Genomic DNA, 27,415 nt, shown 5'->3' with positions numbered 1-27,415 from the left:
TAAAAGCCAACAAAATATAATTCCAATTTTAAAACAAATCTCCTTGCCAAACACCAACAGCAAACTGCTGCCCCTACAAACCTCACAGCAAATAGAGTCCTCAGTGACTAGCAGCTGCCTCTTTTCCCACTCCTCTCCAGCTTCGATTAACCTAATGCCCTCTGAGACATTTTGGCAGTAATTGCAAAGCTTCTTCCAGTTTGGGAATCTAATTTTAAAAGGATAGGAGACATTATTTTTGAACTGCTTATCAATCTTCTGCTGTGTGATGTTCTACTACAAGCTGAAGGTAAAAGTACTATGCACATATTAGGGACACAAAGTTGATTGCCAAAGCACTTCAAATCTGCCATCTGTGCCTAGGAAAACATGTTATCTATTCACCCTCTTCATTATCTCAGAAAGGGCATTTCTTCCCCAAAAAATGCAAAATGACACAAAAACACAAAGATTCCCGACCTTTTGTGAGTCCTTTTGCCAGCATTTTCTGAACTGTATTCTGTGGAATGCGAGTGTCTCTGCATAGAGAATAGATGGTTAGCAACAAAGCAAGGACTTATGGGGTGGGGGAGTGTGAGGAATCAGTGATCAAATGAGCATGAGGAAAACTGAAAATTAGGCCACATCCTCTCTTAAACCCTCTCATCCTCTTTAAAATCCCCTTTGTTTATATACATATCGAATCTTTCACACAATGCTGCAGTAAAGAGTCCTGTTTCACTGCTACAGTGACATCTATGAACATGTTTCCCAAGTTTTCCATCCTAGAATTAGCTTTTGTTTTTATGTTTTGTTTTGGAACACCCATTATCTTCTGGGCCACTAGTACTGGTTTTAATTAAGAAATAGTTTCACATAGGTATGCTTGTATCATCCATCTAAAATGAATGTCAAAACAAAAATTATCTGACTTAAAAATTCAGGTTATAGGACACACACGGATGTCCTATAGAAGACTGAGGGGTTGATTCACAAACACTATTCAAGAACACAGGGTTAACAGGTCTCCCAGATTAAATGTACCTGACAGAAAAAAAAGGTCCCATTAATATTCTCTCATTTTGATTATTGAAGGGCTTCAATGCACTCTTAAACTTCTGGATTCTTTCAGATCGAGAATAGTGCAGCCCAGACTGATGCTGTTGGTCAAGGCAAGTCTTTTTCTTTCTATCATATGTACAGAACTTTATTAATTCATGGTTTGTAAAGCCCTGTCCACACTCTCCACAGCGTACATTCTTGTAAGGCTCTTTGCCAGTGTTCATGTATCATTCCCTCCTTAGGCCTAACTATTTGCGTGTTTTTGGAGTATGCACCAGAGTTTCCAGAGCATTTTAGCAGCTGGCAATAACTGCTCCCTCATTCAAGCAAATCTACAATGCACTCATCAGAGGCACTATATATATATTTTTAGGACTCATCTTAATTCTAATGATTTAGAGATGATGTAGTAGTCACTTGTTTTAACAAAAGCATAATAACCTGCTATTTTCTTTGTGTGAAGGTACAGCAACTTACCTGTTAAGGCTTTTCCATCATCTTTATGAAAACAGCACCCGTTGTATATTTTAGATCCCCTTAGCTTTGGGGGTGATTTGGGTTTATGTGGCAAGATTTAATTCTAGATGCTTCTCCTTAATACCAATTTAAAACTAAATGCTTGCTTGTTCGCTTTTGTTTCCTGGTAATAACTGGCTTATGGCCCTGAGAAGAAAAATTGGGGCCAATAAAACAAGCTGGATTAGCCTGGTTCTTCACTGGCTCCACAAATCACCCTACCATTTGTGCAAAGACCACTCCAGGAGGAAAATGCTTTGAAGGTAGGACTCTAACATCCTAATCCAAAGACCCAAGATTAATTGTTGGCCAATATTGCTTCCTTTGTGGACCGTATCAGTCTAGTATAAAGAACACTAGACTGACAGTCAGAAAATGTGAGTTTTGTCAGCAGCCTAGGTGTTAAGAAACATGGGGCATATAAGGGTGGTCAGGTAATTTATTGTCTAAACTATGACACTTTTGAAACTGAAAGGGGCACTATTCATGATTGTACCAGGACAGCAGGTAGAAACTGGGACTGTCCTTGGCAAACCGGGACACCTGGTCACCCTAGAGACACTTGAAAAATGATGCTGTGGGCCAGGTGCGGTGGCTCACGCCTGTAATCCTAGCACTTTGGGAGTCCAAGGAGGGCGGATCACGAGGTCAAGAGATCGAGACCATCCTGGCCAACATGGTGAAACCTTGTCTCTACTAAAAACACCAAAATTACCTGGGCGTGGTGGCATGCGCCTGTAGTCCCAGTTACTCAGGAGGCTGAGGCAGGAGAATCACTTGAGCCCAGGAGGCAGAAGTTGCAGTAACCCAAGATGTTGCCACTGCACTCCAGTCTGGCAACAGAGCAAGGCTCCATCTCAGGCAAAAAAAAAAAAAAAAAAAAAAAAAGATGCTGTGATTAGTGAACTGATTTTAAATGTTTCTCTCTAAAGGTTACGACTGACAAATGACTGAGTTTTCAAAATAATTAGTGGATGAAGAAAGACGTTATAAGTAGTCAAAGCAAGGCTTTAAGAACACTATCTCCTTAAGATTCTATTTTCAGTCTTTCAAGAAAAAAATTTAAGAAATTATTTTCTTTCCTCTTTCCCAAAGCGTCTATGAATACACTATCCTGAATGCTTCCATTCTTATCTTTTGTCACTGAAAAATATTTTTCATGTTTTATATGTGTTTGGTTTTAAAGAGACAATAATGTTTTTCACATTTCCCTTTAGCCCAGCTTGAGAGAAGAGAAAGGGAAAGGGGAGTAAGTAGAGGAACAGGAGGGATGGGATTCGAAATACTAGTCCAGGGCAGACACTTTCCCCTAATTCCACTTTCCGGAGTGAATTTGAGATGGATAAAAGTGATCTTGGTTCCAGAATATTTCTTGTACTGTGACATCTTCACAGCTGTGATTCTACTGTTGAAAGTAAGTGTTGTCCATACAATATGGTCCCCAGTGCAAGCCAGTTACCCAGTTACTTAGCATCTGTGCCAATTCTGAGCCTGCTTGACCTGAGATCTGCTGCTCTGCTCTAAGTCAGGGGATACACCAGAGGGATACGTCTCCCAAGATCCCATGCCAGCTGGCTTCCAGTCAGGTCCTGCCAATGGGAGTCAATGGCAAAAAAAAAAAAAGAAAAGCAAGATTCTTTCTTTCCCTCCTTCTTTGCCTCCAGCTGCAGCACCCTGAAGGCCCCTGTGCTCTGCTGCGGGGGTTCTGCTTCCTCTGTGTGACCCTGGCCTTGAGCTTTATGATGGCTTCCTCCCTCCACCCCACCATCCTAGGGATAGCATTGGCTTTCTGCTGTTGCTAATTTCTATTCCAATTTTGGAGGAAAAGTTCAATGACCTACACTCCATCTCATGATGGATGTAGGTCTCTTATTCAGGACCCTCCCAAGGGCTATTTGATTATTCAAAAATTTCACCTTTTCTGTTGACTTTAGACCTTAACATGCATAAGATGCAACTCAGTGTGTTTAATGTTTGGTCTCCAAAGCTGAGTGATGTGCTCCACAAGAAGACCTACTTTATCAAATACCCAAGACACATCTTAGAGATTAAGGTGTGAAAGAATGAATGAGTGAAAATGTTTTAATAAAAGGAAACTAGAAATCAAATATTTGTATAAGGATAGATTTGAAGTTTTTATGTACTTTTAATGAGCTAGAAAATCCATACTATAAATAGAATATACAAATGATTTTATACAAATAAAGCATTAAAAAATCACAAACTCTATATTTGGTTATCCACAGTCTATAAAATAATGTTCCCAAATTATATAGTTTAAAATACACAATGTTTCAAGTTGCAGACAAAACCAGGATAGTTTTGGCCCTAAATCACAGCTACTAACATAAGTAGGAATTATAATTAATTTTATAATTGTGTTTAAATTTTACTCTAGAATCTGAAAATATTAAATATTAAATAGATGGAGGGATAAAACTATCACGTTTTCTAACAAAATTGAGGTAAAAATCTGCATTAAATTACACCAAGAAAAACATTTCTAAAACATTGTTTCCATAACTCATTATAAATATTTCATCTTCCTAAAGTACTCTTTGATTAGCTCTGGCCTTCTGGGTCTGGTAATTAAGTTGACTTAATATTTGCACATAGGTACTGATTACTCAATACAGACCTATCATATAAAATTAAAATGCTGCAACTTGATCAGAATGATACAATCTTGTCTTATATAAGTATACAAATCACAATATGCTGACACTAGATAACTTCACCTTTATTTGCCAAAGGGGATTTAGAATATACTACAAAATTGTATATAAAACAACCCTTTACAAGGATTTACTAGGATGACTACAAAGAAAGGCAAATTAAATATACCTGGTCCCACATAAGAATGGTTGTCTAACCTCATATACTAATTTGAATATGAAGACTCACTTTTTTTTTGAAAGAGGGTCTCGCTCTGTCACCCAGGCTGGAGTGCAGTGGTGTTATCTCAGCTCACTGCAACCTCTGCTTCCCGGGTTCAAGTGATTCTCCTGCCTCAGCTTCCCAAGTAGCTGGGACTACAGGCACGCACCACCATGCCTGGCTAATTTTTTGTATTTTTAGTAGAGATGAGGTTTCTCCATGTTGGCCAGACTGGTTTTGAACTCCTGATCTCAGGTGATCCACCCACCTTGGACTCCCAAAGTGCTGGGATTAAAGGGCATGAGCCACCGTGCCTGGCCTGAATATAAAGACTCATTTTAAATTATACTAGTTGAACCTTTATACTACAATGAATCCTGGCACTTATTTTTTTAAAACCATTATCAGATATTTCATGTTCTACTAGTAAAGGGAATTAGCATTTTGAATGTCCTGTCTGCATTCCTCCTAGCCTCCCTCTGCTCAGGTTTCGGAAAATAGATCTTTCAAACGCAATTGCAGTACCCAAGGAAATTCCTCCCACCCACGCCACCAGTGCTCATCCTGTGGGCACCCCCCAGTCAGTAGTTTAAGACCATTCTGGATGAATGCAAATGCTTGATTCAATTTTTCCAAATCCCAATCAACTAGTTACACTTTTCATTGTATGCAATCTTCCCAACATTGCAGTAAAGCACACTGGATGGCTGGGGAAGGGCAAAAGAACCCTGGTTGTGATTATTTTTTTCTAACAAAATGGAATTAAAAGAGGAGAAAACCTAATAGTATTTTAGCCTGGTACTTTTAGCATCCCCAACTTTTAAGATTATAAATTCACAATAGTGAACACCCTAGTGACAACTTTTAAATAAAATACTGGATAGCTGGGCACAGTGGCTCACACCTGTAATCCTGGCACTCTGGGAGACCAAGGCAGGTAGATCACTTGAGGTCAAGAGTTCAAGACTAACCTGGCCAACATGGTAAAACCCCGTCTCTATATAAATACAAAAAATTAGCTGGGCGTGGTGGTGCATGCCTGTAATCCCAGCTATTTGGGAGGCTGCAGCAGGAGAATCACTTGAACCCAGGAGGCAGAGGTTACAGTGAGCTGAGATCGTGCTACTGCACTTCAGCCTGGGCAAGGGAGTGAGACTCTATCTCAAAAAATAAATAAACAAAACACTACATAATTACATGCTACATTAAATTAATCATATGCTCACAACTTTAGCTTGGATCTGTTTTGCAGCTGATCTGATGCTGTCTGAAAATCAAGATCAAGCAGGTGATGAAAACTATACATTTTGAACATGCATTAGGTAACCAGGGGCCAACATGGTAGGGACTAATAAGGTCAGCAACTCAGGGCAATTAGCCTATTCATCTGATATACTCGGCCTCCATAAAACTGCCATGGATTCAAACTGTACTCAAATATAATACAACTTCTTCAATGCTGCTTTATAAATCTGACTGAAAACTTTTAAGGAGTCAAGATGCTAAACACCTTAACAAAAGTAAAAACAAAACTATGGCCTATGTGATATCACTGTTATTACCACTCTTTATAAAGCACTAAGTACACATAGGTGTTTGGCATTGTCTCTGGAACTACAAAACTTTTAAAATCACAGCATTTTATATATACCTAAGAGGAATCTTAGAAGATACTGAATTTTGCTCCTCACTTTATAGCTGAGAAGAGTGAGGGGAGGACGGACCATGGGAGTCAGCATTTTTCAAGCACCCAGGCATGCTGGGCCGGGTATTTCAAATAGAGTTTCTCATTCTCACAGTCCCAGGCAGGTTGCATTAACCCCCACTTCACAGCTAAGTAAATGCGGATCTACCAGATTGAATAATCTCCTCCAAATAAATTCACTAATGAGGAACAGAAGGAATCCAGTGTCAAAGTTAGTGCTCTTCTCAGAGTAATAATTTGCAAAGTGTGGTCCTGGGACCAGCAGCTGGGGCATTCCCTGGATGCTTGTTAGAAAGGCAAATTATCAGGCCCACCACCCCCACCTCCAGGCCTACTGAATCAGAAACTCTAGGGTGGCGCCTAGCAATCAAGTTTTTGCTTTTGTTTTTTTAATAGACAAGGTCTCACTTTGTCGCCCAGGCTGGACTGCACTGGTCCAATAACAACTCACTGCACCCTCGAACTCGTGGGTTCCAGTGATCCTCCTGCCTCAGATTCCCAAGCAGCTCAGACTACAGGCATACACTACTATGCCTGTTTTTTTGTTTTGGTGGAGACAGGGGTCTTGCTCTATTGCCCAGCCTGATCTTGAACTTCTGGGCTCAAGTGATCCTCCTGCCTCAGTCTCCCAAAGCACTGGAATTACAGGCATGAGTCACTGTGTTCTCCCCTCTCTGCCAATAATGTGTATTTAACAAGGCCTTCAGGTAATACTGATGCTGTCTGAGAGCCACTGCTCTCCAGCATGTTGTCTCTGAAATTTTACTTGGCGGTATGCATATTTATATTTATATATATATATATATAAAACTTAACACTATGCTACTGCAAAGGTCAAAATAATTTAGTTTATTGTACTTTATTTTAGAATAATTAAGACAAGGATAGCCTTCAAGGAAATTTTGCTTTGATGTTACACGATCTGACTGACACTGGATTTCTTCATAAGAAAAATAAATATGAAAGCTATTCCAAGTAAGCAAATGGTGGCAAAAACAATCTAAGGAACTGGTTTGAGTCAGGCATGGTGGCTCATACCTGTAATTCCAGCACGTTGGGAGCCCAGGGCAGGTGGATTACTTGAGCTCAGGAGTTCAAGAGCAGCCTGGCCAACATGGTGAAACCCCATCTCTACTGAAAACACAAAAATTAGACAATATAGCAAGATCCCATCTCTACCAAAAATACAAAATCTAGCCAGGAATGGTGGCACATGCCAGTAGTCCCAGCTACTCAGGAGACTCAGGTGGGAGGATGGCTTGAGCTTGGGAGGTTGCAGAAAGATCCTGCCACTGCACTCCAGCCTGGGTGACAGAGTGAGACCCCATCTCAAAAAAAAAAACAAAACAAGAAAAGATTTTTCACCTCATGTCAAAAATAAGACTCTTGGAAAGAAATCTTCTGCCTGCCTTGCAAGGACCCACTGAAATTAATGGATACTCTCACATGACTGACTTTATTATTAAATACTTGCTGTAATCAAAACTAGGTACAGGAAAATCAAGTAGAGAAATACTGAATGCCTAGCACACAAGGATCTAAGTGAAAGTTAATAAAAGTAGCTCTTCCGAAAGACATCTCATGTAAAATTAAATTTAAAACTAAAAATTTCATGAAGTGACCTGATAAGAGTTTCAAATTAGAAGCTTTACTTTTCTAATTTTAAAATATCATGAATGAAATGGTGTCTTCATCTAGGTGCTTCTCGATCAAAATCCCTAGCTCAAAAATAAAAATCATGTTTGTATCACCCCAGACTCAAAATTCTCTTATTGGAGGTGCTGGCATTTCACATGAACATTCCAGTAAATATGCATATAGAAGGTACTCATGACTTTTGGTTGGTAATTTTTCCTTAAATATATTTCAATGATTTCACTGTTTGACATTCTCATAGTTAACGTATACTGAATACAGAAATTTTTGTAGGAAAACACTATTTTTTAAACGTAGTAACATTAAAATACTTAAATATCCCCAGTTTATTAAAGGCTCTTAAGATTTAAAGAAAAAATTCCTGTGCACATACAATGTACCTATGAAATACTGTATTATTACTTATTGTACAGACAAATGAGGCTGTTACTATAAAAAAGGAAATACGGTGTCTAAAAATTGCAAGTCTATGTGAAAAACGAACCTCAGTTTATCTAAATGGGATTTTGGGGACACAGCAGACTATTAAAATAGAACTCAAACTTCAAATTCTGTAAACTGAACATCTTATTAATGCCACTTCACCATTTAAAAAAATCAGCACACAATGTTAGCTATGTAAGTTTATCTGCAGATGTTACAGGTAATTATTTCTGTTAATTCTTCCTAAGATATTACTTAGTAATAAAGAATATTTCAAAAGGAGAGGAGGTAGAAATGAAGTAAGATCATAACTATAGTTAATATGAAAATAACATTTCATTTATTTGCTAATATGTGGAAAAAAACATTTTCTAATTAATTTCTCCTTTATCCTTCTTTAAAGACATTTTATTTCTTCAAGCAGCACACTCAGGATTAGTGCTATGGGTATTACCACAGTGCTTTATGAAAAAACTTGGCTTCCAGAGGAGTCATACCTTGCAACCCCAAATTGGCTTTGCATGATTGATTTTAAAGTGGGCATTAAAATTCTTCTGAAACAGGGCTGTGTACCTTTCAGAACATTCACATTTAACCTTGTGAGCTCACTTCTACAAGAACAATGAACTTATTTGTCAGCTGCCAGGGGGAAGATCAGTTTAATGTAAAGAATTAATTAAATCAGGCTGACAGAAGCCAATATCTCAATGTTTTTAAATTAAAATTTATTTGAAGGAATAAGTATGGGTGCATTACATAAACCTAATGGCTCTTCTAAGCTCTAAAAAGCATTCATTTCAAAAGCATTCACTTTTAAGGCTGCCTCATTTTTCAGCTTTGTTGTAGTTGAGATTCTGATGTTCACCTAACAAAGTCTTTCTGACAAAACAGACTTCCTTCAATCCAGGTCATAATTTGAAACATTATACAATAATGAGATTTACGTGATGAATAGAAAGAAAAGTAGGAGACTGAAAAGATACCAGAAATTTCTATTTGTTTTTAGATTCAGAAAAATATGACAGGCCAACATGGTTCTGACAGAGAGGAAGGATGTCAGCAGTTACTTGAATGTAACCCCTTCCCAGCATTTCCAAAGACCTGCAATGTGGTCGTTGTGATCTAAGGGCCTTGTTACCTAGTTTCTAGGCAATCCACAGAATTGAAGCAACCTGGCACAACTCTATTTCGTGAGAAGATGAACCCTTAACTATGAAGGCGCAGAAAGGAAGTCTTCAACTGCTCACTCACCATGGCTACAGTATTCAAATGCAACAATCATTCCGAGAAAGAAAACCTGTGAGAAAAAGAGAACAGGTGGGCAAGCGAAGCAGCAGTGATTCACACTTTCAGTTAACCAACTGAATGCTGGTGCTTCCTTCTAAAGAAGTTGTTCTTTGACTTTTTTTTTTTTAAGAAACAGAAAGGCAGCAGTATACTGGAAGAAGATTGCCTGAAGATCTATCCAGCCTGTTAACTACTGCTTAGTACTTACAGAATCCTGAGTGACAACACATGACCTGTGTGATGAGAGGAGCACAGAGCACAGGAACAACCAAAAGATTCTAAGCTCAGCTTCTTTCCCTATCGCATTTACAGAATAATTTTAAATTTCAGTTTCACCGCCACTACTTCAACTATTTTACCCTGTAAATTGCTGAAGGTCTTTGTGAACTATCGAACAGCAAAAACAAAAAGGAGAAGTATCTAGATCATAAACTTCAACCAAAAGTAGTCCTTTAGTAATTAAAATGTTACTTCATTAAGTTTTTTTAAAAAGAAAATTCCTCAGAAGTCCACATTCTTTACATGCCTTCACCCTGTTGAGCTAAACAGGTCAGAAGTATAATAAACTCAACATTATTTTTAACTTGCGTTATTGGTGGTGCCACATGAGAAAAGAGCTGTTTTTGCCATTTTGGGCTGGATGATTAAAAAAAGAGAGAGCTGTTTGTATCTTAAATTTAATACCATAAACAATTTTTAAAGGTAATAAAGAAGTTCTCAGAATGAAGCAGAAGGAAGGCTAAACTTCATTTTCGACTTATGGTAACACCAAAGCAATTTTAAGAATGTGAATAGGAAGCTAACCACTGCAAAGTGAATTCTTAAAAATCAGATTAGTTAAGAAATTTTGAAGAGAACTAAGCTATTCACAGAAAACTTGAAAAGAATATTGATTAATCAAAGGCCTGTGAATCCCAGGACACACATTTACTGATATCTATGGTGAATAGAGTCCAGGAGCAGTTGCTCAGTGAGTACATGTGCCTGAGTTTAAGAATTGCAATTAGGAGTATTTTACATTTAATTTAATCCTAGTAGAGGAATAGTTCAGATGTGATTTTAAAAACAGAATCCCTTCTCACCTTCCTTCCTTGGTACTTTAACCATTACAAATTTATTCAGGAAAACTAAAATTATTTAAAGAAGAGGCATCTAGTTCTAGAGTAATCTGGCATATTCATATGAGAAAAAATTAGAAATCACTTGATACATCTATAATACACAAATACACATATAAACATTGTATTTTAATAATACTCTTTGTCACTTCAATTTAAATCATTCCATTATGAAAATTTCTTAATTGAAGGCAGACTATTTCTTCAAAACTCTAAATTAAACAGAGCTTTATCAATTAAGTTTACAGCAATATAGCCTTTAGAAATACATATTTCTTCATTTTATAATAATACTTCCCCTTTAAAAATTTGCCATGGTTTGTCACAGATTTAAAATACAAGGCACCTAATGCTATAAAAGAATAATACAGTAAATGTAGTGTAAGTGAACCAGATATTTTCTCAAATATTTATTCTTTTTAAAGTCCCACGAAACTGCACAAACATGCTTGTTGCATAAATTAAACATTTTTTTGTGTGGTTAATTTGCAATATTCAACAAAACCCAAAAATATCATCCATACTTACTACAGGTAGCTTATTTTAGCATTTTACTTATCAGAAACACTGGTCTATGAACACTTAAGTGATTTCTTGAAAACATTTTCATAATATATTCCAGCATTTAACAAGTATGTGAAAATAAAGTCCCGGAACATTAGGATTTATTCCTTGATTAGTTCAAATGATTTCAACAGCTGAATTCCTTGAGATGTGTAAGGCAGGTTGGTCCTTTGGATGGACTGTAGACTGGAACTTCCTAGAACTGTAGTGATATGTACACAGCTACAAAGCAAAGTGCTTCATTATGAAAATGAAGAAAACAGGTATGAGAAAAATATATTTTAGAGTTTCAAAGAACTGAAACTGTTATTTTTCAGACTAGGCACTGAAACATTTTTTCTACAAAAACTTGCCAGAGATTGTCTCTTCGCTGTATAGTTCCATTATCGTGCTAAAAACAAAAACCACAGAAATGTGATTAGATTATAATTTCATAGTTTTAGTTTTCTACAGTTTACATTTTAAAAAGCAAATTATCTTAAAATGAAATACCTATTTTCACGGTATACATACTTAATAACTGGATACTCAAATTTGGAGTACTAAGAACTTATGAATGTGACTTCTATAGCAATGTCAAAAGCTGACATCGACACTAGAGATTGTGTATTAGCAGTTAGTTTTACTCCTGGTATATTCCACCATTACTCCTGCAAAGACAAAGACACTTGCCCAGTCTATTCTACTCTGTTGCAATCCATCTTCTTGAGTCTTCACTCTTTCTTCTTTACCTAGCTCTCACTTCTAAAAATACTGAAACCTTGCTGGATATGGGTGGGTTTAAGTGTGAGTATGAGAACAATGCACAGCATACCCAAGAAAATGCATAAATTACAGCATTAAAAAGCTTTCAAGAATACAAAGTCCTCACTTAATGTCACAGATTCTAAGAAACTGACTTTAGGTCCCCGAATAACATTGTTTTGTTCAGTGTTGTTACATTATAATGTTGATGCAAAAAAAAAAAAAAAAAAAGTGGTTTTCCTGTAATTTTGCTGAAAGTCACAGTTTATAAGAACCTATTGATGATGTTAAGAGAGGACTTACTATAATTGTGTTTATGGTTTTTTTTTAATTTAAAGATGGCACATAAACACATATTTAGTTCCACTTGTTTTCCAAAACCTCACTAAAAAGAAAATAAAGGGTTAAAAAATATATTTTTCAATAGAAGTAAGGTCTCACTATGTTGCCCAGGCTAGTCTCAAACTCCTGAGCTCAAGTGATCCTCCCTCCTCAGCCTCCCAAAATGCTAGGATTACAGGCATCAGTCACTGTGCCCAGCTTGGAATTTTTTTCTTAAAAGGAATAAACCACATGGACAAAAAGAAAAGTAGAGAGATGAGAAAATAACAGCCAACTCTTAGTTAGCAATGGAAAAATAGGACCAGATATCTCTGTAAGGAGGGATGAAGAAACAACTAAAAACAGGAAGACTGGTATAATGTCTATAGCAAAAGCAGAGAGACACTCAGATACCCTCTCTTACCTTTCACAGTTGGCCAAGTGCCTTTTCTCTAACCCAGGAGAAGACTTTAAGGTTTATTCTCCAAAAAGGGTAGTAACAGAGGATCTCTGGATAAGGAAAATACTAGGACAAATCCTACATGGCTCAGTTATAAGTAACAATTTTTCAGTGACAGCAATATAAACACTGACTACAGATCTATCCAAAATTATGCAATAACTATACAGGGATGATGAGGAGGCAGAACTGATACGGAGATAGGAGGCATGTGAGGTGGGAGCAGAGGAGGAGTAAAGTTGAAAATAATCTGTCTTCATTGATTTCAGTGGAAAAGTCAGCTGAAGATGCCTAAAACTGAGAACTCATGGAACAGAAGTCATAAGCATGATACTTAGGGAGACAAGAAGGAAAATACCAAAGTAATCAGCTAAGAGTTTAATTTCCTCAGAGTGGGAAGAGAATGAAAGCAGGAGGGCAGGGAAGGGCAGGGGTAGCTGCGTTGTACAAAAAGTCTTGGAGAACTAGAGCTTAAACCATGTGCAGTATAAACTAGATTTAAAAACAGCCCACTCAAGAAAAACAGAAAACCAGGACCGTTAGTTGTAGGTTAGAAGCAAGTTTACCATGAGGATAATGAAACTTAAACTTCAAGCCCAACATAAGTGTTAACAATTGACAGGAGTTGTACAATGTTCTAGATAGGGAGGGAAAACTCAGTAGCAATCAAGAAACATTTCAATATAAATTGCCTAAAGATGTCTCAGAAAAAGGGGCCTGGATCTTCAGAATTCTAGTAGTTTATTGTGATCTTTCATTCTAAATAATCACTTTTGTACCTGCAAAATATGTATGTTGCATTTAATTCAAGCATCCACTCAGCAAAATGTCATGTACTCTACCATCGAAGACATATAAAAGACACTATTTCTTAAAATGTAAAAAATGGGAAAATATTCCAGAAGCATTGTTAAATGACAAAGCAATGTCAGAGAATGAGGATATACACTGTGCCAGTTATGTAAAACACACACATAAAAGACTAGTATTTTCCAACCAGTATATTGTACACCAGAATATTGCATTTTTCTTACTTTTATGATCAGAGAAAAAATATTTTTCTAAAGCATATTATTAAATAAAATGACCCTTAGCATGAATAAAAATAAGAGTTAAAACTTTCTGATCATTTGAGTCAGGCACTATTGTACATACTTTATATTTACCAAGTATTTACTATTTTAACACCCTTATAAGGGAGGTTCTATTGTAATCCCATTTCACAAATAAGAAAACCAGAGCACCAAGGGATTAAGAATCTTGCATAAGGCCACACAGCTAGTATGTGCAGAAGATAGAATTGGAGCCCAGGCTTTAGCCCCTTTAGCCTTTAAGGCTGTATGGCCTCTCAAACAACTAATTATAAAAATCAATCCTGGCCAGGCGCGGTGGCTCACGCCTGTAATCCCAGCACGCTGGGAGGCTGAGGCAGGCAGATACGAGGTCAGGAGATCAAGACCATCCTGGCTAACACGGTGAAACTCCATGTCTACTAAAAATACAAAAAATTAGCCGGGCATGGTGGCAGGCACCTGTAGTCCCAGCTACTCGGGAGGCTGAGGCAAGAGAATGGCATGAACCCGGGAGGCGGAGCTTGCAGTGAGCCGAGGTCACGCCACTGTACTCCAGCCTGGGCGACAGAGTGAGACTCCACAAAAAAAAAAAAAAAATCAATCCTTTGTTTGAATATTACACAAATAAGAACCATATTCAATACTAAACCCAGCTCACATACAAACCTGGGCTACAGACAACAGCTAACTAGCTCCATCCTCCTGAGAAACACTGTGCATAGAAATGAGACTCTCACACTGTTCGCTGTCTTCTGGAACTCTTGAGAAAAAAAAAAAAAAAAGGCAATAATTAAGGAAAGCTTTAGAGCTGAAAAGGAACCTTAAACCTTATTTATTCCATTGGCTGAAGCTATGTGGGCAGGATGCAAGTCAGTGGCAGAACCAACACTAGGATAAAATTTCCCAAGAACTTGTACCAAGTTAGCGGTTTTTGTGTTTGTTTTTTAAATGAGACAGGGTATCACTCTGTCACCCAGGCTAAAGTGTAGTGGTGCTATCATAGTTCACTGCAGCTTTGAATTCCTGGGTTCAAGTGATCCTCCTACCTCAGCCTCCCAAGTAGCTTGGGACTACAGGTATATGCCATCATGTCTGGGTAATTTTTTTTTATTTTCTTAGAGACAGGGTCTTGATACGTTGCTCAGGCTGGTCTAGAGCTCCTAACCTCAAGCAATCCTCCCAACTCAGCCTCCAGAGTCACTGGAATCAAGTTCTTTTCATAGCAAAATGTAAAAAGCTTTCATTCTTAAATAGAAACTGGAAATAAAAATTGAGGCAATACTATTCTATCACGAATTATGTTCAAACCAATAAAAGTTTTCTATATTTAAGTTCGTTATGGCAAAACAGTAAACCTTTTGGTATTACCTGTGAATCAAAACTTTTTTTAAAAAATGTAGTTACTAGGCAGGCAAATCACTTGTGGTCGGGAATTCAAGGCCAGCCTGGCCAACATGGTGAAACCCTGTCTCTACTAAAAATACAAAAATTAGTTGGGCATGGTGGTGCGTGCCTGTGATCCCAGCTACTCAGGAGGCTGAGGCAGAGAATCACTTGAACCCAGGAGGCAGAAGTTGCAGTGAGCTGAGGTCATGCCACTGCACTCCAGGCTGGGCTACAGAGCAAGACTCTGTCAAGAAAGAGAAAAGAAGCAGAAAGAAAGAGAGAAAGAAAAGGAAAGAGAGAGAGAGAGAAAGAAAAAGAATCTTATTACCCACAAGATCTAAACAAATTATTTTATTTTTATCTGCCATAACATATAAGTTATCATCTTTCAATAATTCCTCACAAAATCTCTAAAAGCTAGGCCAGCATGATGCAATTCTCAGTTATCTAGCAAACACTATTTTTAAAAATGTGTATTGGGACTAAAGTTACCTCTGAATTCGATGTTTTCTGCATATAAAAGCAAATATTCTTCTGATTCCCACCATCACAGGATCCCAATTATTATAATGGCATAGGAGAGTTACAATAAAAAATGAAAAAAATACAGGGATAGCTCCTGCAAAAAATAACCAAGAAAACTGCACCTAAAAATAAAAGACAGAGGAAAAAACACACCCACAATTATCATTAAGGCAATTTCCCCCTTCAATGTAAGTTTTCTATTTGTGAAAACTAGCAGGAATAAGAACAACGGGAAGACAAAATTAAACACTGACAGTGTATTAAGTGTATTATTATTAGGAAAGAATTCAAGACTTCAACTTACAATTCCATGTGCCTAAATTACCAACAACAATAGTTCTTTCTTGGAAAACAGGCTAAAGGAAAGCCAAAAAAGCATACTTTCCATTTATGGGAATTGTACACTGAGAGTAGAGATATACAGTATGAAACTTTGGTCCTGCACACCATGTTGCTCATTCCTTCTTCACTGTTTGCTGCCTAGTCTCAAATAGTTCCCTCTTCCTCAGTTTCTGCAGTCATCTTCAAAAAATGTACATTTTTGTAAAAAGTTATAGTTGTGCTATCCTGTGTATGCTACAGTTCTTATGACAGTACTAAAAACAAAGTAAGTGCAAATTTATAACACTCAAAACTAGCAATAAACGAAAAAATCTCAAAATGAAATAATGACCAAGTAAAATAAAGAAAAAAAATAGGAATATTTTTACTAAGGAATATTAGCTAGAGAAGACAAGCAACAAGACAAGCCTCATCAGTGAAGGGCCCTCTGATGTCAGCAAGTCTGATCCTCCAATCCATCATTTATCAGGGTTGTCAAGAAAATAAAAAATATCTGTAAGTAGGGTGGAGGTATTAAAATCAAAAAGAAAAAAATAAGAAAAAAATAAACAAGAAAACAAATATATAAATAAAAAGAAAATAAAAAATAATGAGATGCCATAAAGCTACCAAAACAAAACTAATTCTTCCCTTTCACTAGTTCACTTTTACCATCTAGACTCAACTAAAGATCAGAAACAATTGTCAAAGAAGCCTACACCGATCAGCTACTGAGACTTAAGTGCAGGATACAGGAGCTTTGCTTTAAAAAAATGACGGAAATAGTAACTTCTATCTGTAAAATAGGAAAGGAAAACTGTGTTTGCCCTCTTTGAGAATTCCAAAAAAAAAAAAAAAAAAAAAAAGTCTGGAATCACAGGCAAGACTCCCTCTGGTGGAAAACATACTACTATTCCAGTTCATAGCACCATTAGTCAGAGTAAAGGGGTTTTGTGAGCATAATGTCTTTTATGAGGGAACTCACAATGCATAACACGAGAATAAATAACTGGCGATTTTTAACATGCATGCCCTATTTGTATGGTATTTATCCACGGTGACTGAGTCAGCCTGAGAACACCCCAGAAAGACTAGTCATTAAACTAAAAAGTCTTCATTTAGCTATGAAATTACCAATATGTTTTAACATATTCCTGGAATATTTGCCAGAATGACAAATAATCAGGAAAAACCATGCTGCATTTAAATTACCCAAGATCAGAAAAGGTATTAAGAAGTTATAAACAATGCAATTAAAAATGTAGCTATAGTTGACAGAATGATTTTATGAATATTCAACTTAAAACCTTATTTCATAACTGAATCAAAGCAAACTTAATAAAGACAGATAAAGCCCTAGAAGACTTTAGAAGGCAAGTTCGCTTGCACCAATGTAGTTGTTTATATGTTGTCTCATAATAAAAAACTTCTAATTTGATTTCCAACAAGCTAAGACAAAAGAAATGAAGACACTTATTACAACAAAGAAAATTACCTATGTAAACAAAAAATTGTTTTCTAATTCCTAAATATATCTGAATATAAAATAGAATATGATCAGGGAAGCTTCCTATTATATAAAATAATTATAAATAGACTTAAATAACCAATTTGTTTCAAGCACAATAATGTTAATAAATGCTAACATTTCAGAAGCTATATATAAATACAGTTAGCTAAGTGAACCTAAAACCCTATAAAAGTAGATTTCTCTTACCATGTTTCTGTCACAGTTCTGGACACACCCTGCTGCTTTTCTATATGGAATCTCCCTAACCTCAATACCAACACCAACGCACAGCCTACTCCTTTAACTGTTTGCCCAGCTCTAGATATGAAGAAAATCAAGAAAACCAAGTATTTTTCTTGATTGTCTTCATATCTAGAACTCAGCAGTTAAAGTTTAGTTATGTTTTTATAATTAATTGCTTGTACATACATTTTCCCCTGTTTTGCCTTTATCCTAAAATACTTTATTAAACAAATTATAACCATTATTATTTGTAATGATAATTATTAAATGACTAATCATTAAATAAAATTAGGTCCCCTGTGACTATTCTCTTAAAAATTCCTGAACATTAACCTGCAATTTTTTTTCAATCTACGAAAGCTTATGTTTTTAAAATATCAGTACAATAAAGATGATTTACACAGTAGCCTACGAAAATCCTTTAACAAGTAGCACTTTCCCAGTTTCACAACCATTTTGGTTCATATTCAGGATTATGACCTGAAGATGAAGAAGGACCTAGATATTACTTAAATCTATAAAAGAATGATTTGTAATTATGTGTACTGTTAGTGTTATATAGAATATCCACATTCCATGAAAATGCAAGTTATGTAAGATAATTCTCAATTAAGGAGAGAATCTCAGTTCTTTAACCATGACAAATAAGTAAGAATTTACTGAACCATAAAACAAAGTTAAATATCAGTAAAGAATTGTTTTATAAATAGAGAGGATATATAGCACTAAGCATATTTCGCTTTTATCTTTTTTTTTTTTTGAGACGGAATCTTGTTCTGTTGCCCAGGCTGGAGTGCAGTGGCATGATCTCAGCTCACTGCAACCTCCATCTCCCAGGTTCAAGTGATTCTCCTGCCTCAGCCTCCCAAGTAGCTGGAATTACAGGTGCACACCACCACACCCAGCTAATTTCTGTATTTTTAGTAGAATCGGGGTTTCACTATGTTGGCCAGGCTGGTCTCGAACTCCTGACCTCAAGTGATCCACCTGCCTCGGCCTCCCACGTGCTGGGATTACAGGCATGAGCCATGGTGCCTGGCCACTTTTATCTTAAAAACTGCACAAAGACCTAAAGAAAAATAGCTTTAAAAATTTGACTATTGCTTGTACACATTATAAACCTTTGGGCCTTGAAATATTTCCCTCTTCAAATTATATTAGACTAAAACACACACACACACACACACACACACTTCTGTGACTCAGTAGTTGTAGTTAAATGCCTACATCTACTGAACTGTGTGATAAATGGCTATGCTCCATCTTTCAGTGTTGGCAACAGCATACCTCTGTTCTTCCTGCTACACCTAGGAGCACTGAATAAACTCTTCCCTTCTAGGCTGTTGGGAGAAACATCCCAGATTCTCTTTTCTGGGTGTTAGCATTGCCAATATTATTACAAGAATCCCCACATCCATACTAGGCCTTCAGAGAAAAGGGATGGGACACCCACTCTGTTGAGTCCAGAGAGAGATGGCTAACATTCACTGCAAACAACATTATTCATGTACTGCTCATATCTTCGGTAGTATCAGCATAGTGTTAAGGAACCTGTGATAGGGTTCATCGCAGAAACTAAAATGCTTATATGATAAAATGTGACTTACCAAAGAACATCTGGAACAGAATCAGCTCTAAAACTGGAGAACTACATTTGAAGATGATGCCCTTAACTTAGAAATTTAGGGAAAAAAATGGAAAAGCTAAACATGGAAATTATCTATTTCTTTGGTACTTTTTATATTTCTATGTAGTAAAGCACCTTGGGAGAGAAAGCATCAAGTATTATTTATGTTTGTATCCTTATAATTTAACCACATCTCAACTTTCATTAGGTTTGTTTTAATAACATACCTAAAATATCTATGAATAATAGTTTCCTTACCTTTTGCATACACATGTCAGCTATTATGGATAGAGGTATTGTAAGGCTTAGTGCAAGTGTGCCTATCAATGATGAGGTAAGAAAGCAGCCCCTAAAAAAAAAGAAAATAGACATTTCTATATTAAAAAAATTAAACAACCAAAGAAAAACACTGAACAAAGACTTTCTTATAATATAGGCTTCTGAGATCAGGAGCAAAGATAAGAGGTTAGGATGGATTGAGACATAAAATATAATAAAGTCATTAAGATGATTCTCAAAGTTTTTCTTCAAATATTAAAAATACAAATATATAAGTATAAAAAGCTCAAAATATTTTATGCTATTTTCAAGATTTGTTTGCAGATATTCAACTTTGGGTTTATAGCTTATATTTCATTAATTTTTTTAAAAAACTGTTGAAGTTATTACAGTTTTGTGATGATATGTAGATAACAAAGAAAACAGCATTATTAATGTTGAAGGACAATACTTCACACATAGACTTTAAGGAAGTGATAAGCCAACATGTGATTCTGTCACCAAGCAAAAATATCTCACCTTCATGAACACTAAAATAGTGTGTTATTCTTTTGATTTGGCTTGGCATAAAAATGAAAGGCTTCAATATTCTTTAAAAATATCTTCTTGTTTTCCATTTTTCTAACAATTGTCCTAACCAAAAGTTAAATTCTTTAATTTCACCTTGAATTATCAATGTGGGTATGAAATTTTGAAATATCTATCTGCATATAATTTTGTTGAATTGAAAGAAAATATTATACCCAATGGAGACAGATGAGCCATTTATAAAGACTGATAATTTGGGTTTATAAGGAGAAAATGAATTATAAGCCAAGACAAAACCATAATGTATATCGTTAGGACTACAGATCCATGGAAGTTATAGGCAAGTAAAATCTAGCTCAGTATATGTCAGAATTAATAATGCTGTCCTGCAATAAAAGGGGCTATCTCTCAATAAAGTGTCACTAGAAGTACTGAACAGAGGCTGAACAATTAGTCCTTTTTGATGAGGTAAAGGGAATTTAAGTACTTGTGGTTCCCACTACTTAGCTGCTCTGTGAGAATAGCGTTCGGGGTCAAATATAGCATATGTTCTTGGATATTTGTCATGCAGAGTACTATAATAAAAATCCTGGAAGGTAGAATTATAAAGCCTGTTTGACTTAATACAGCTTTTAAGGTGGATCCAATTTAGCTGATGGCTAAAGCCTTTTGTCATCTGTTAATAGTTCAGGTTAAAACAATAGAGTATCTAAAATGTACGTAATTAAAGATGAAAAAATTAATGAGTAAATGGATTATGATTTTAAAGAATTTTAGATCAGCAAAGGAGTTTAGATAAGAACATAAATTACTACAATACAAAGTAAATTTTTAAGTATCACACAAAAGAGAGTGAATATGGGGGATCAAGAAAACAGATATTCTTTAACTGGGCAGGGAGGCACAGCAGTATAGGCAGAGCATTAAGGAAGACTCCACAAAAAAGTCCATTTCTGTTGCAGTCTTTCACAAGGGAAAACTAGTTAACAGTTTCAATGGGTATGTAATAAAATTCATTTTATTCATTTATGCTTTATTCATTCTATTCATTTAAGTTTCTATTAAATAAAAATAAGAGTAAGTATAAAGCTCTGTTATTTGAAAGGTTTCTCAAACTCCATACATGAGACTGTCTTCAAATTATTTTAAGTTTATTATTGCATATCAATATACTGGATATATAGCATATCAAAGGATGTTAACATCTCAAATCAATCAGAGTTTAAGGTTTACATATCTGGCTCACCTATATGAAAGGTCCTGAAAATAAATAAAACAAAAACACCTATGAAGAAGCAAACAGATATTCCAAAGCCTCTTAAATAAGCACCATCTCCTGGATTCTCAATTAGAACTCATGCATTCACACTTGGCATACATAACTCATACATTCGGATATCCATTAGATGATGACTACTTTCATTTGCATAATACTTCACTTTCTAAAACATTTTTACAGATTTAGACCATTCATATTCATTCCTTCATTCAACAAGTATTTATTGAGCTCCTTCTGCGGACAAGGCACTACTCTGGAATGGGCACATAGACGTTAAAAAACAAAGTCCCTGTTCTAGTGGAGTTAAAGTATTCAGTTTTACGTGTGTTGCAGAATGGAGTGCACAGGAAGGGCCACCAGCAAACAGACAAAATATAAACGCTTAAAATATCCAAAAATTAATCAACTGATAATTAATAATTGGAGAATAAACAGTACATACCACAACCACAGGAACTCTGAGAGTACTGTTCCAATAAGGCCATTAATGATAATGCACATTAATACTACTTTATTGGGAAACTCGAAGTCCTCAAATCCAGTATAATGAAGTAAAAAGAAACCTGGCCATAAGAGCAGCAGATTAAATAAACCTACAAAACCTGAACATGTATAAAAGAAACAAAAGTTAAAATTGTGATTTATTTCTATTCTCCAAGCTTATTAACTCTAAAATCAAAATTGGATTTTGCACAAAAGCACTCTGGGAGATTTCATTAGCTAAACCTTCTGTTGGTTTGTTTTTAAGTCAGTCCTGTGAATAGCTCAAAACCATAAAAAGAAAACTATCTGAAGCAACTGGCGATCGGTCAGTTCAACTACCCCACTGTATGGGAGCAGCTACTGTGGAGTAAACCACTTAGGACAACTCAACAAGAAGGGTTGTTAGCCTCAGCAACTGACAATACAGTGCCCTAGAACTTAAAAGAAGTAACTGGTATGTATGTGTTTGTGTATTCAGCCTAAATTAATTTTCAGGAATTAGATGGTTTGCTCTCTGATTCAAGTATTTATGTCCAAAACACTTGTGCTATGCGAGCAGTAATGGAAGAAGTTCCAAAGGAGATAAATCTCTTGGTTGCTGCATTCCCAGAGCTCTAGGTAGTTAGTGAGAAAGTTTGCACACACAAAGAACTATTCAACATATGAGCAAAGTACAGATTGACCAGTTATTAAGGAAAGCCACCCCACAGAGTAGTTAGGTGTGTGCTCGGCAGTCTGACTGCCTGGGTCCAATCCCAGCTCTATCATTGAATAGTAGTGCAAACCTTATAGACCTCTTTTAAAACTTTATACCAGTTTTCCAATCTATAAACATAAAATAATATTTAATAATATGTAATTAGGTTGCTGGGAAGATTAAACACATAAAATATAGCATAGTATCTGGCACATAGTAAGCATTTAATAAAAGTTAGCAAATATTACTATAGAAATTAACTTTATATATGACTACATACATGTGAAAGTAAAGACTATAAAGAAAAAAGATTACAACTGTATAATAAATTTTGTACTTTCTATGTAGTTTATGTCACAAATTTGCTATATGATTTATGCGGTAACTATATAGCTTTCTTAAAAGAAAATTAAATTACAGTAGATATATAATTGATACTATGTCACCTAAATAATAAACCGGTAATTAGGATGCCTAATTAAATCTTAACAGGGCAGGAGCACCCACTCTCTATCTGATGCTAAAGACTCACAGCCACCCCACTTCTGTGAAGGGAGGGGCAAATAAGTCTGCCTTTCCCAGCAAGTTCCCACCCTCCACCCCACCCCATCTTCTGCAGCTCATGACTAACTGATGGAGGCGTTATGAGGCCGGCCATCATGGCTCAAGGCCCAGACATATTAGCTGCTCTCCCTCTGCTCCCCGCCCCAGCACCTGCAATGAACTGGGCCAAACCTCAGTTATACTTGTGTGCCACATGGTTCTTTCCCCTTCTCTATCTTGCTTCCTTCACTCCAAGTTTTTCCTTCAGTGAACTCCCCACAGTAAATCACCTACACAAATTCCTCGTCTCATATCCTGTTTTAGGGAGCCCAACTATTACGGTTTGGCTCTGTGTCCCCACCCAAATCTCATCTCGAATTGTAATCCCATGTGTCAGGGAGGGACCTGGTGGGAGGCGACTGGATCATGGGGGCGGTTCCCCCATGCTGTTCACATCATAGTGAGTTCTTACAAGATTTGATGGTTTTAATGAGCTTGGCAGTTCCCCCTTCACTAGTTCTCTCTCTCTTGCCAGTGTGTAAAACATGCCTTGCTTCCCCTTCACCTTACGCCATGATTGTAAGTTTCCTGAGGCTTCCCCAGCCATGCAGAACTGTGAGTCAATTAAACCTCTTTTGTTTATAAATTACCCAGTCTCAGGTAGTTCTTTATAGCAGTGGGAAAACAGCCTTAATACACCACCTTCAGACATCTATTGATTAAAACAACAACAACAAAAGAACACATATACAGGACACATGACCTAAAATGCTTAAATAACATTACAAAGTTGTTTTAATGAAACACCAAAATGTGGCATTACCAAGAACTAAATCTATTTTCTGGTCCCTGAAGTGCTGAGTCTATGAAATCCCACATAAATTAACATCCTTTGACCTAAAGACAAAAGTCCCAATGACTCCACCTATTCCCTAGACTGCCCAGAATCTGGCACCACACACAAAGCGAAGTTCCAGCACAATCATTCAGATCTACTCACTGCTCCCCGTTAAGCCTCTGCTCAAACTCCCTTGCCTGAAGAGCCCCCAATATCCCAATCCTGACTTCTCCAAATCCTGTCTATTCTACAGCCCAGGGCAGATCAATATTGCTTTACATATCACATCACATATGAACAGGACCAACATAAGCTACAAGTCTATATGCACTCTCCCTAATATGAGTAAATTAAGCAATTTTTCTTGCAAGTTGTCAACGTTTAAATTTTTAAAAAGTACCACTGACCCAACCACCTACCTACAACACTAAAAAAAAAAAAAACTAGCATTTTATTCCATTCCAAATAAAATTTTCTATGACTGCCAAATAAAATATCATTAAAATTATCTTTTCTTTTTTAAGAGACAGCATCTTATTCTGTCACCCAGGCTAGGGTGCAGAGACACAATCATAGCTCACTGCAGACTTGAACTCCTGGACTCAAGTGATTCTCCTGCCTCAGCCTCTCAAGTAGCTGGGATTACAGACACAGGCAACCAAACCTGGCTATTAAGCTATATTTCTTGAATTCTGTATTTAAAAAGAATTTAAGCAATCACTCAGCCTCATGGCTTTTCAAACATTTTATTTTTGTTAGTCTTCAGATACAGGTATTTAAACTACTTTTAGTTTTAAAATAGTCTTTAAAAAAAAAATTAAATAGAAATGCGGTCTCCCTATGTTGACCAGGCTGATCTTAAATCCCTGGCTTCAAGCAATCCTCCTGCCTCAGCCTCTCAAAGTGCTGGGATCACAGGAGTGAGCCACCATGCCCAACCATAAGAAAAATCTTTACTACAAATCAAATTCTAATGCAAAATGCTCAACAAAGTAGAGCTGTTCCACAGGTGAAGCAGCAAAGGAGTCCAAGAACTAGACCCCTGCATGCAACTCTGTTTCCTTCCAGCCATCCCAGGAGCCTATCTATTCCCTAAATCACAGTTTAGAGGCCATTCATCTAGTCCAATTCCCTCATATTCCAGATGTCTATGAGATAAAGTTACAACAGCTGGATTCCAGGTCTCCTGACTCCTTGTAAGCTGCACTTTGAACTCTTATCACTGAGCTTCTTTATCTATTTATATTCAGATATCTTTTGAAAGATAGCTTGTCAATGTATTCTTCTTCTGCAGTCCTACAGATATCGCAAGTTCTTTCTTGAACTGATGTTAGGCAAAGGAAAATTTATAAACCATATCCAGAGACTATAATTGGGTAATTTGAGAATGAATCTATGTTATAAAAGTGTCTGTGTCTTAAAGATAAAATGCAAATGAAAAGCCTTTAAATGGCCCACAATTTTTAATGTAAATAAGTACATAGACTGCAAGAGAGTTCAACATATAATTTGGGGGCAGTCTCCCCGATCCTTTGCTAACTATTCAAAACTGGCAAAATGTAAAATACAGCAGGTAAACTCTCACATGCTTATAAGAGCATAACCCTGTCATATCAATGTGATAAATATCTGACTTGCAGTCTGAAGACATCAATTTGAAAAAAAAGTGTTAGGAGTTTCCGTCACACACTAAGGAGATGGGCATTCCCTCATAGGTACACAACCATGCAGGATAAAGTAAACATTGGGATGGGCCTTCATAATCTTTAAATGGTTTTAAAGAATCATAGAGAAGAATAAAAAAAAAAAGCGTTCCCTATTCTGTCCATAAAAACAAAAGCAAAACCCTGTGTTAGACATTTACAGTAAACAGCCTCACAAGTTAAACATATTCTTACCAAAGAACATTGGAATATCCAACTTGTCTTCTCTATCTACTTTTCTCTTAATCATAACAATATAGACAGCATAGAGCATGGCTCCAGCAAGAGACCAAATGGAACCTGTAAAAATCAACATGATTTAAAGCAACCACTCATTAATTCATTCAATATACACTTACAATCCAATAATGTGTCAGATAATATTGCAAGAATATACAAAAGTGAAAAGATATATAATTAGATAAATCACCTTTATATTGATACAAAGATATATAATGAAAAGGTAAAGCCTACCCCATCCACGTCTTTTAGGAGTACCGGAAGGAGTTTAGTGTGTTAACAAACAAATGCAAAAGTATTCACCTCAATGATCTGACCAAAACCTATACATATTATAATAATACAACTAAAAAGTAACACCTTGTTTTTAATTTGGAAATGCATGTTTCTTATTTTACCCTACATAAACAATCTTGACACCTGGCATTTTCCAACTTAACAAATGTTTCTTTCCATCACTAAGCTGTTGCTTGTATTGTCTTCCTTACCCCCATATATCATTCTTATTATGTATTGCACTACCACTCCCATCTTAAAGGCTCTGTTGAAGTTTCATTTCTTCCACAAAGCATCCTCTTTCTAATCCGCTGCATTTCCATTCTGTCTTCTGTTTTAGACAATACTTACTATTGTCAAGCATGGTATTAGTTTAATCCCTAGTAGCTTCATTTTATAAATCTCATATTGTTCCAAATCAAGAACTCCTTGAAAACTACAAACACATAATTTATACTTTTTAATGTTCCAAAATAGCTAACATAATATAGCTCTCGCAGTACATGAATAATAAATACTGATTCTCTTCATTAACTCTCTCTCAAAAACATTTAAACCTTTCAAAACAGCTAAATAATGTTCTGCCAAGTGGTCATATTTAATACTTTAATCAATTATTCAAAAGGTTAATGTTTTATTACGTCTTTTATTATTTTCAAACTTTTTTAAAGCTTTTGTCAACAAAGTCTTGCATACACATGCACATACCAAATACATATATTGTTTTATGTATTTGTATACACAAAGCTGCTCTGGGTGAGAAAGAGATGAGGAGGTTCAAAGCACAGCTCACTGGGTAGTAGTTAGGAATAATTTAGAAAGCATTGTTCTATTCAATAAACCTCAAATATCTAAAGAAGTATCCAAAGAGAAATAATTAATATAGGTTTATTTTTTATTATGAGGTCTCACTATGCTGCCCAGGCTGGTCTTGAACTCCTGGCCTCAAGCAATCCTCCCACATTGGCCTCCCAAAGCACTGGGATAACAGGCATGAGTCACCATGCTCAGCCCAGCTAGGTTCTGTTTATTTTTGTTTTTATTAAGTCTAAGCAATGGATCAAAATCTAAGTGTTCATCATAGCAGTAACTGTTTCAGACAAGAATCAAGAGTGAATGACAATATTTCTGGGTGATATGACAGCAACAGGA

The 27,415-nt window shown here is 36.3% G+C and overlaps 1 protein-coding gene across 2 annotated transcripts in view; it reads right to left on the bottom strand.

The window, feature by feature from the left end:
• Nucleotides 1–9,201: 9,201 nt before the first annotated feature.
• SLC35F5 (solute carrier family 35, member F5) overlaps nucleotides 9,202–27,415 on the bottom strand; it is a 42,793-nt gene continuing 24,579 nt past the window's right edge. The window contains exons 11-17 of one of the 2 annotated variants that reach the window (XR_001001327.1): nucleotides 25,943–26,047; nucleotides 21,926–22,085; nucleotides 19,656–19,746; nucleotides 15,664–15,818; nucleotides 14,452–14,545; nucleotides 11,541–11,578; nucleotides 9,202–11,424 (exon numbers count right to left, since the gene is read on the bottom strand). Coding sequence is in view for 1 of the 2 variants with exons in the window: in XM_011937708.1 (XP_011793098.1) it covers nucleotides 11,527–11,578; nucleotides 15,664–15,818; nucleotides 19,656–19,746; nucleotides 21,926–22,085; nucleotides 25,943–26,047 (563 nt within the window). In the remaining variant the exon portion in view is untranslated. Of the gene's footprint in view, nucleotides 11,579–14,451; nucleotides 14,546–15,663; nucleotides 15,819–19,655; nucleotides 19,747–21,925; nucleotides 22,086–25,942; nucleotides 26,048–27,415 lie in introns of both variants that reach the window. The other variant, XM_011937708.1, reaches the window with a different exon arrangement.

Source organism: Colobus angolensis, unplaced genomic scaffold (genome assembly GCF_000951035.1).
Source record: "Colobus angolensis palliatus isolate OR3802 unplaced genomic scaffold, Cang.pa_1.0 Scaffold168, whole genome shotgun sequence".
In the NCBI taxonomy this organism is placed as follows: Eukaryota; Metazoa; Chordata; class Mammalia; order Primates; family Cercopithecidae; genus Colobus; species Colobus angolensis.
The sequence above is the reverse complement of the archived record's forward strand: the minus strand, read 5'-3'. Positions and strand labels throughout refer to the sequence as shown.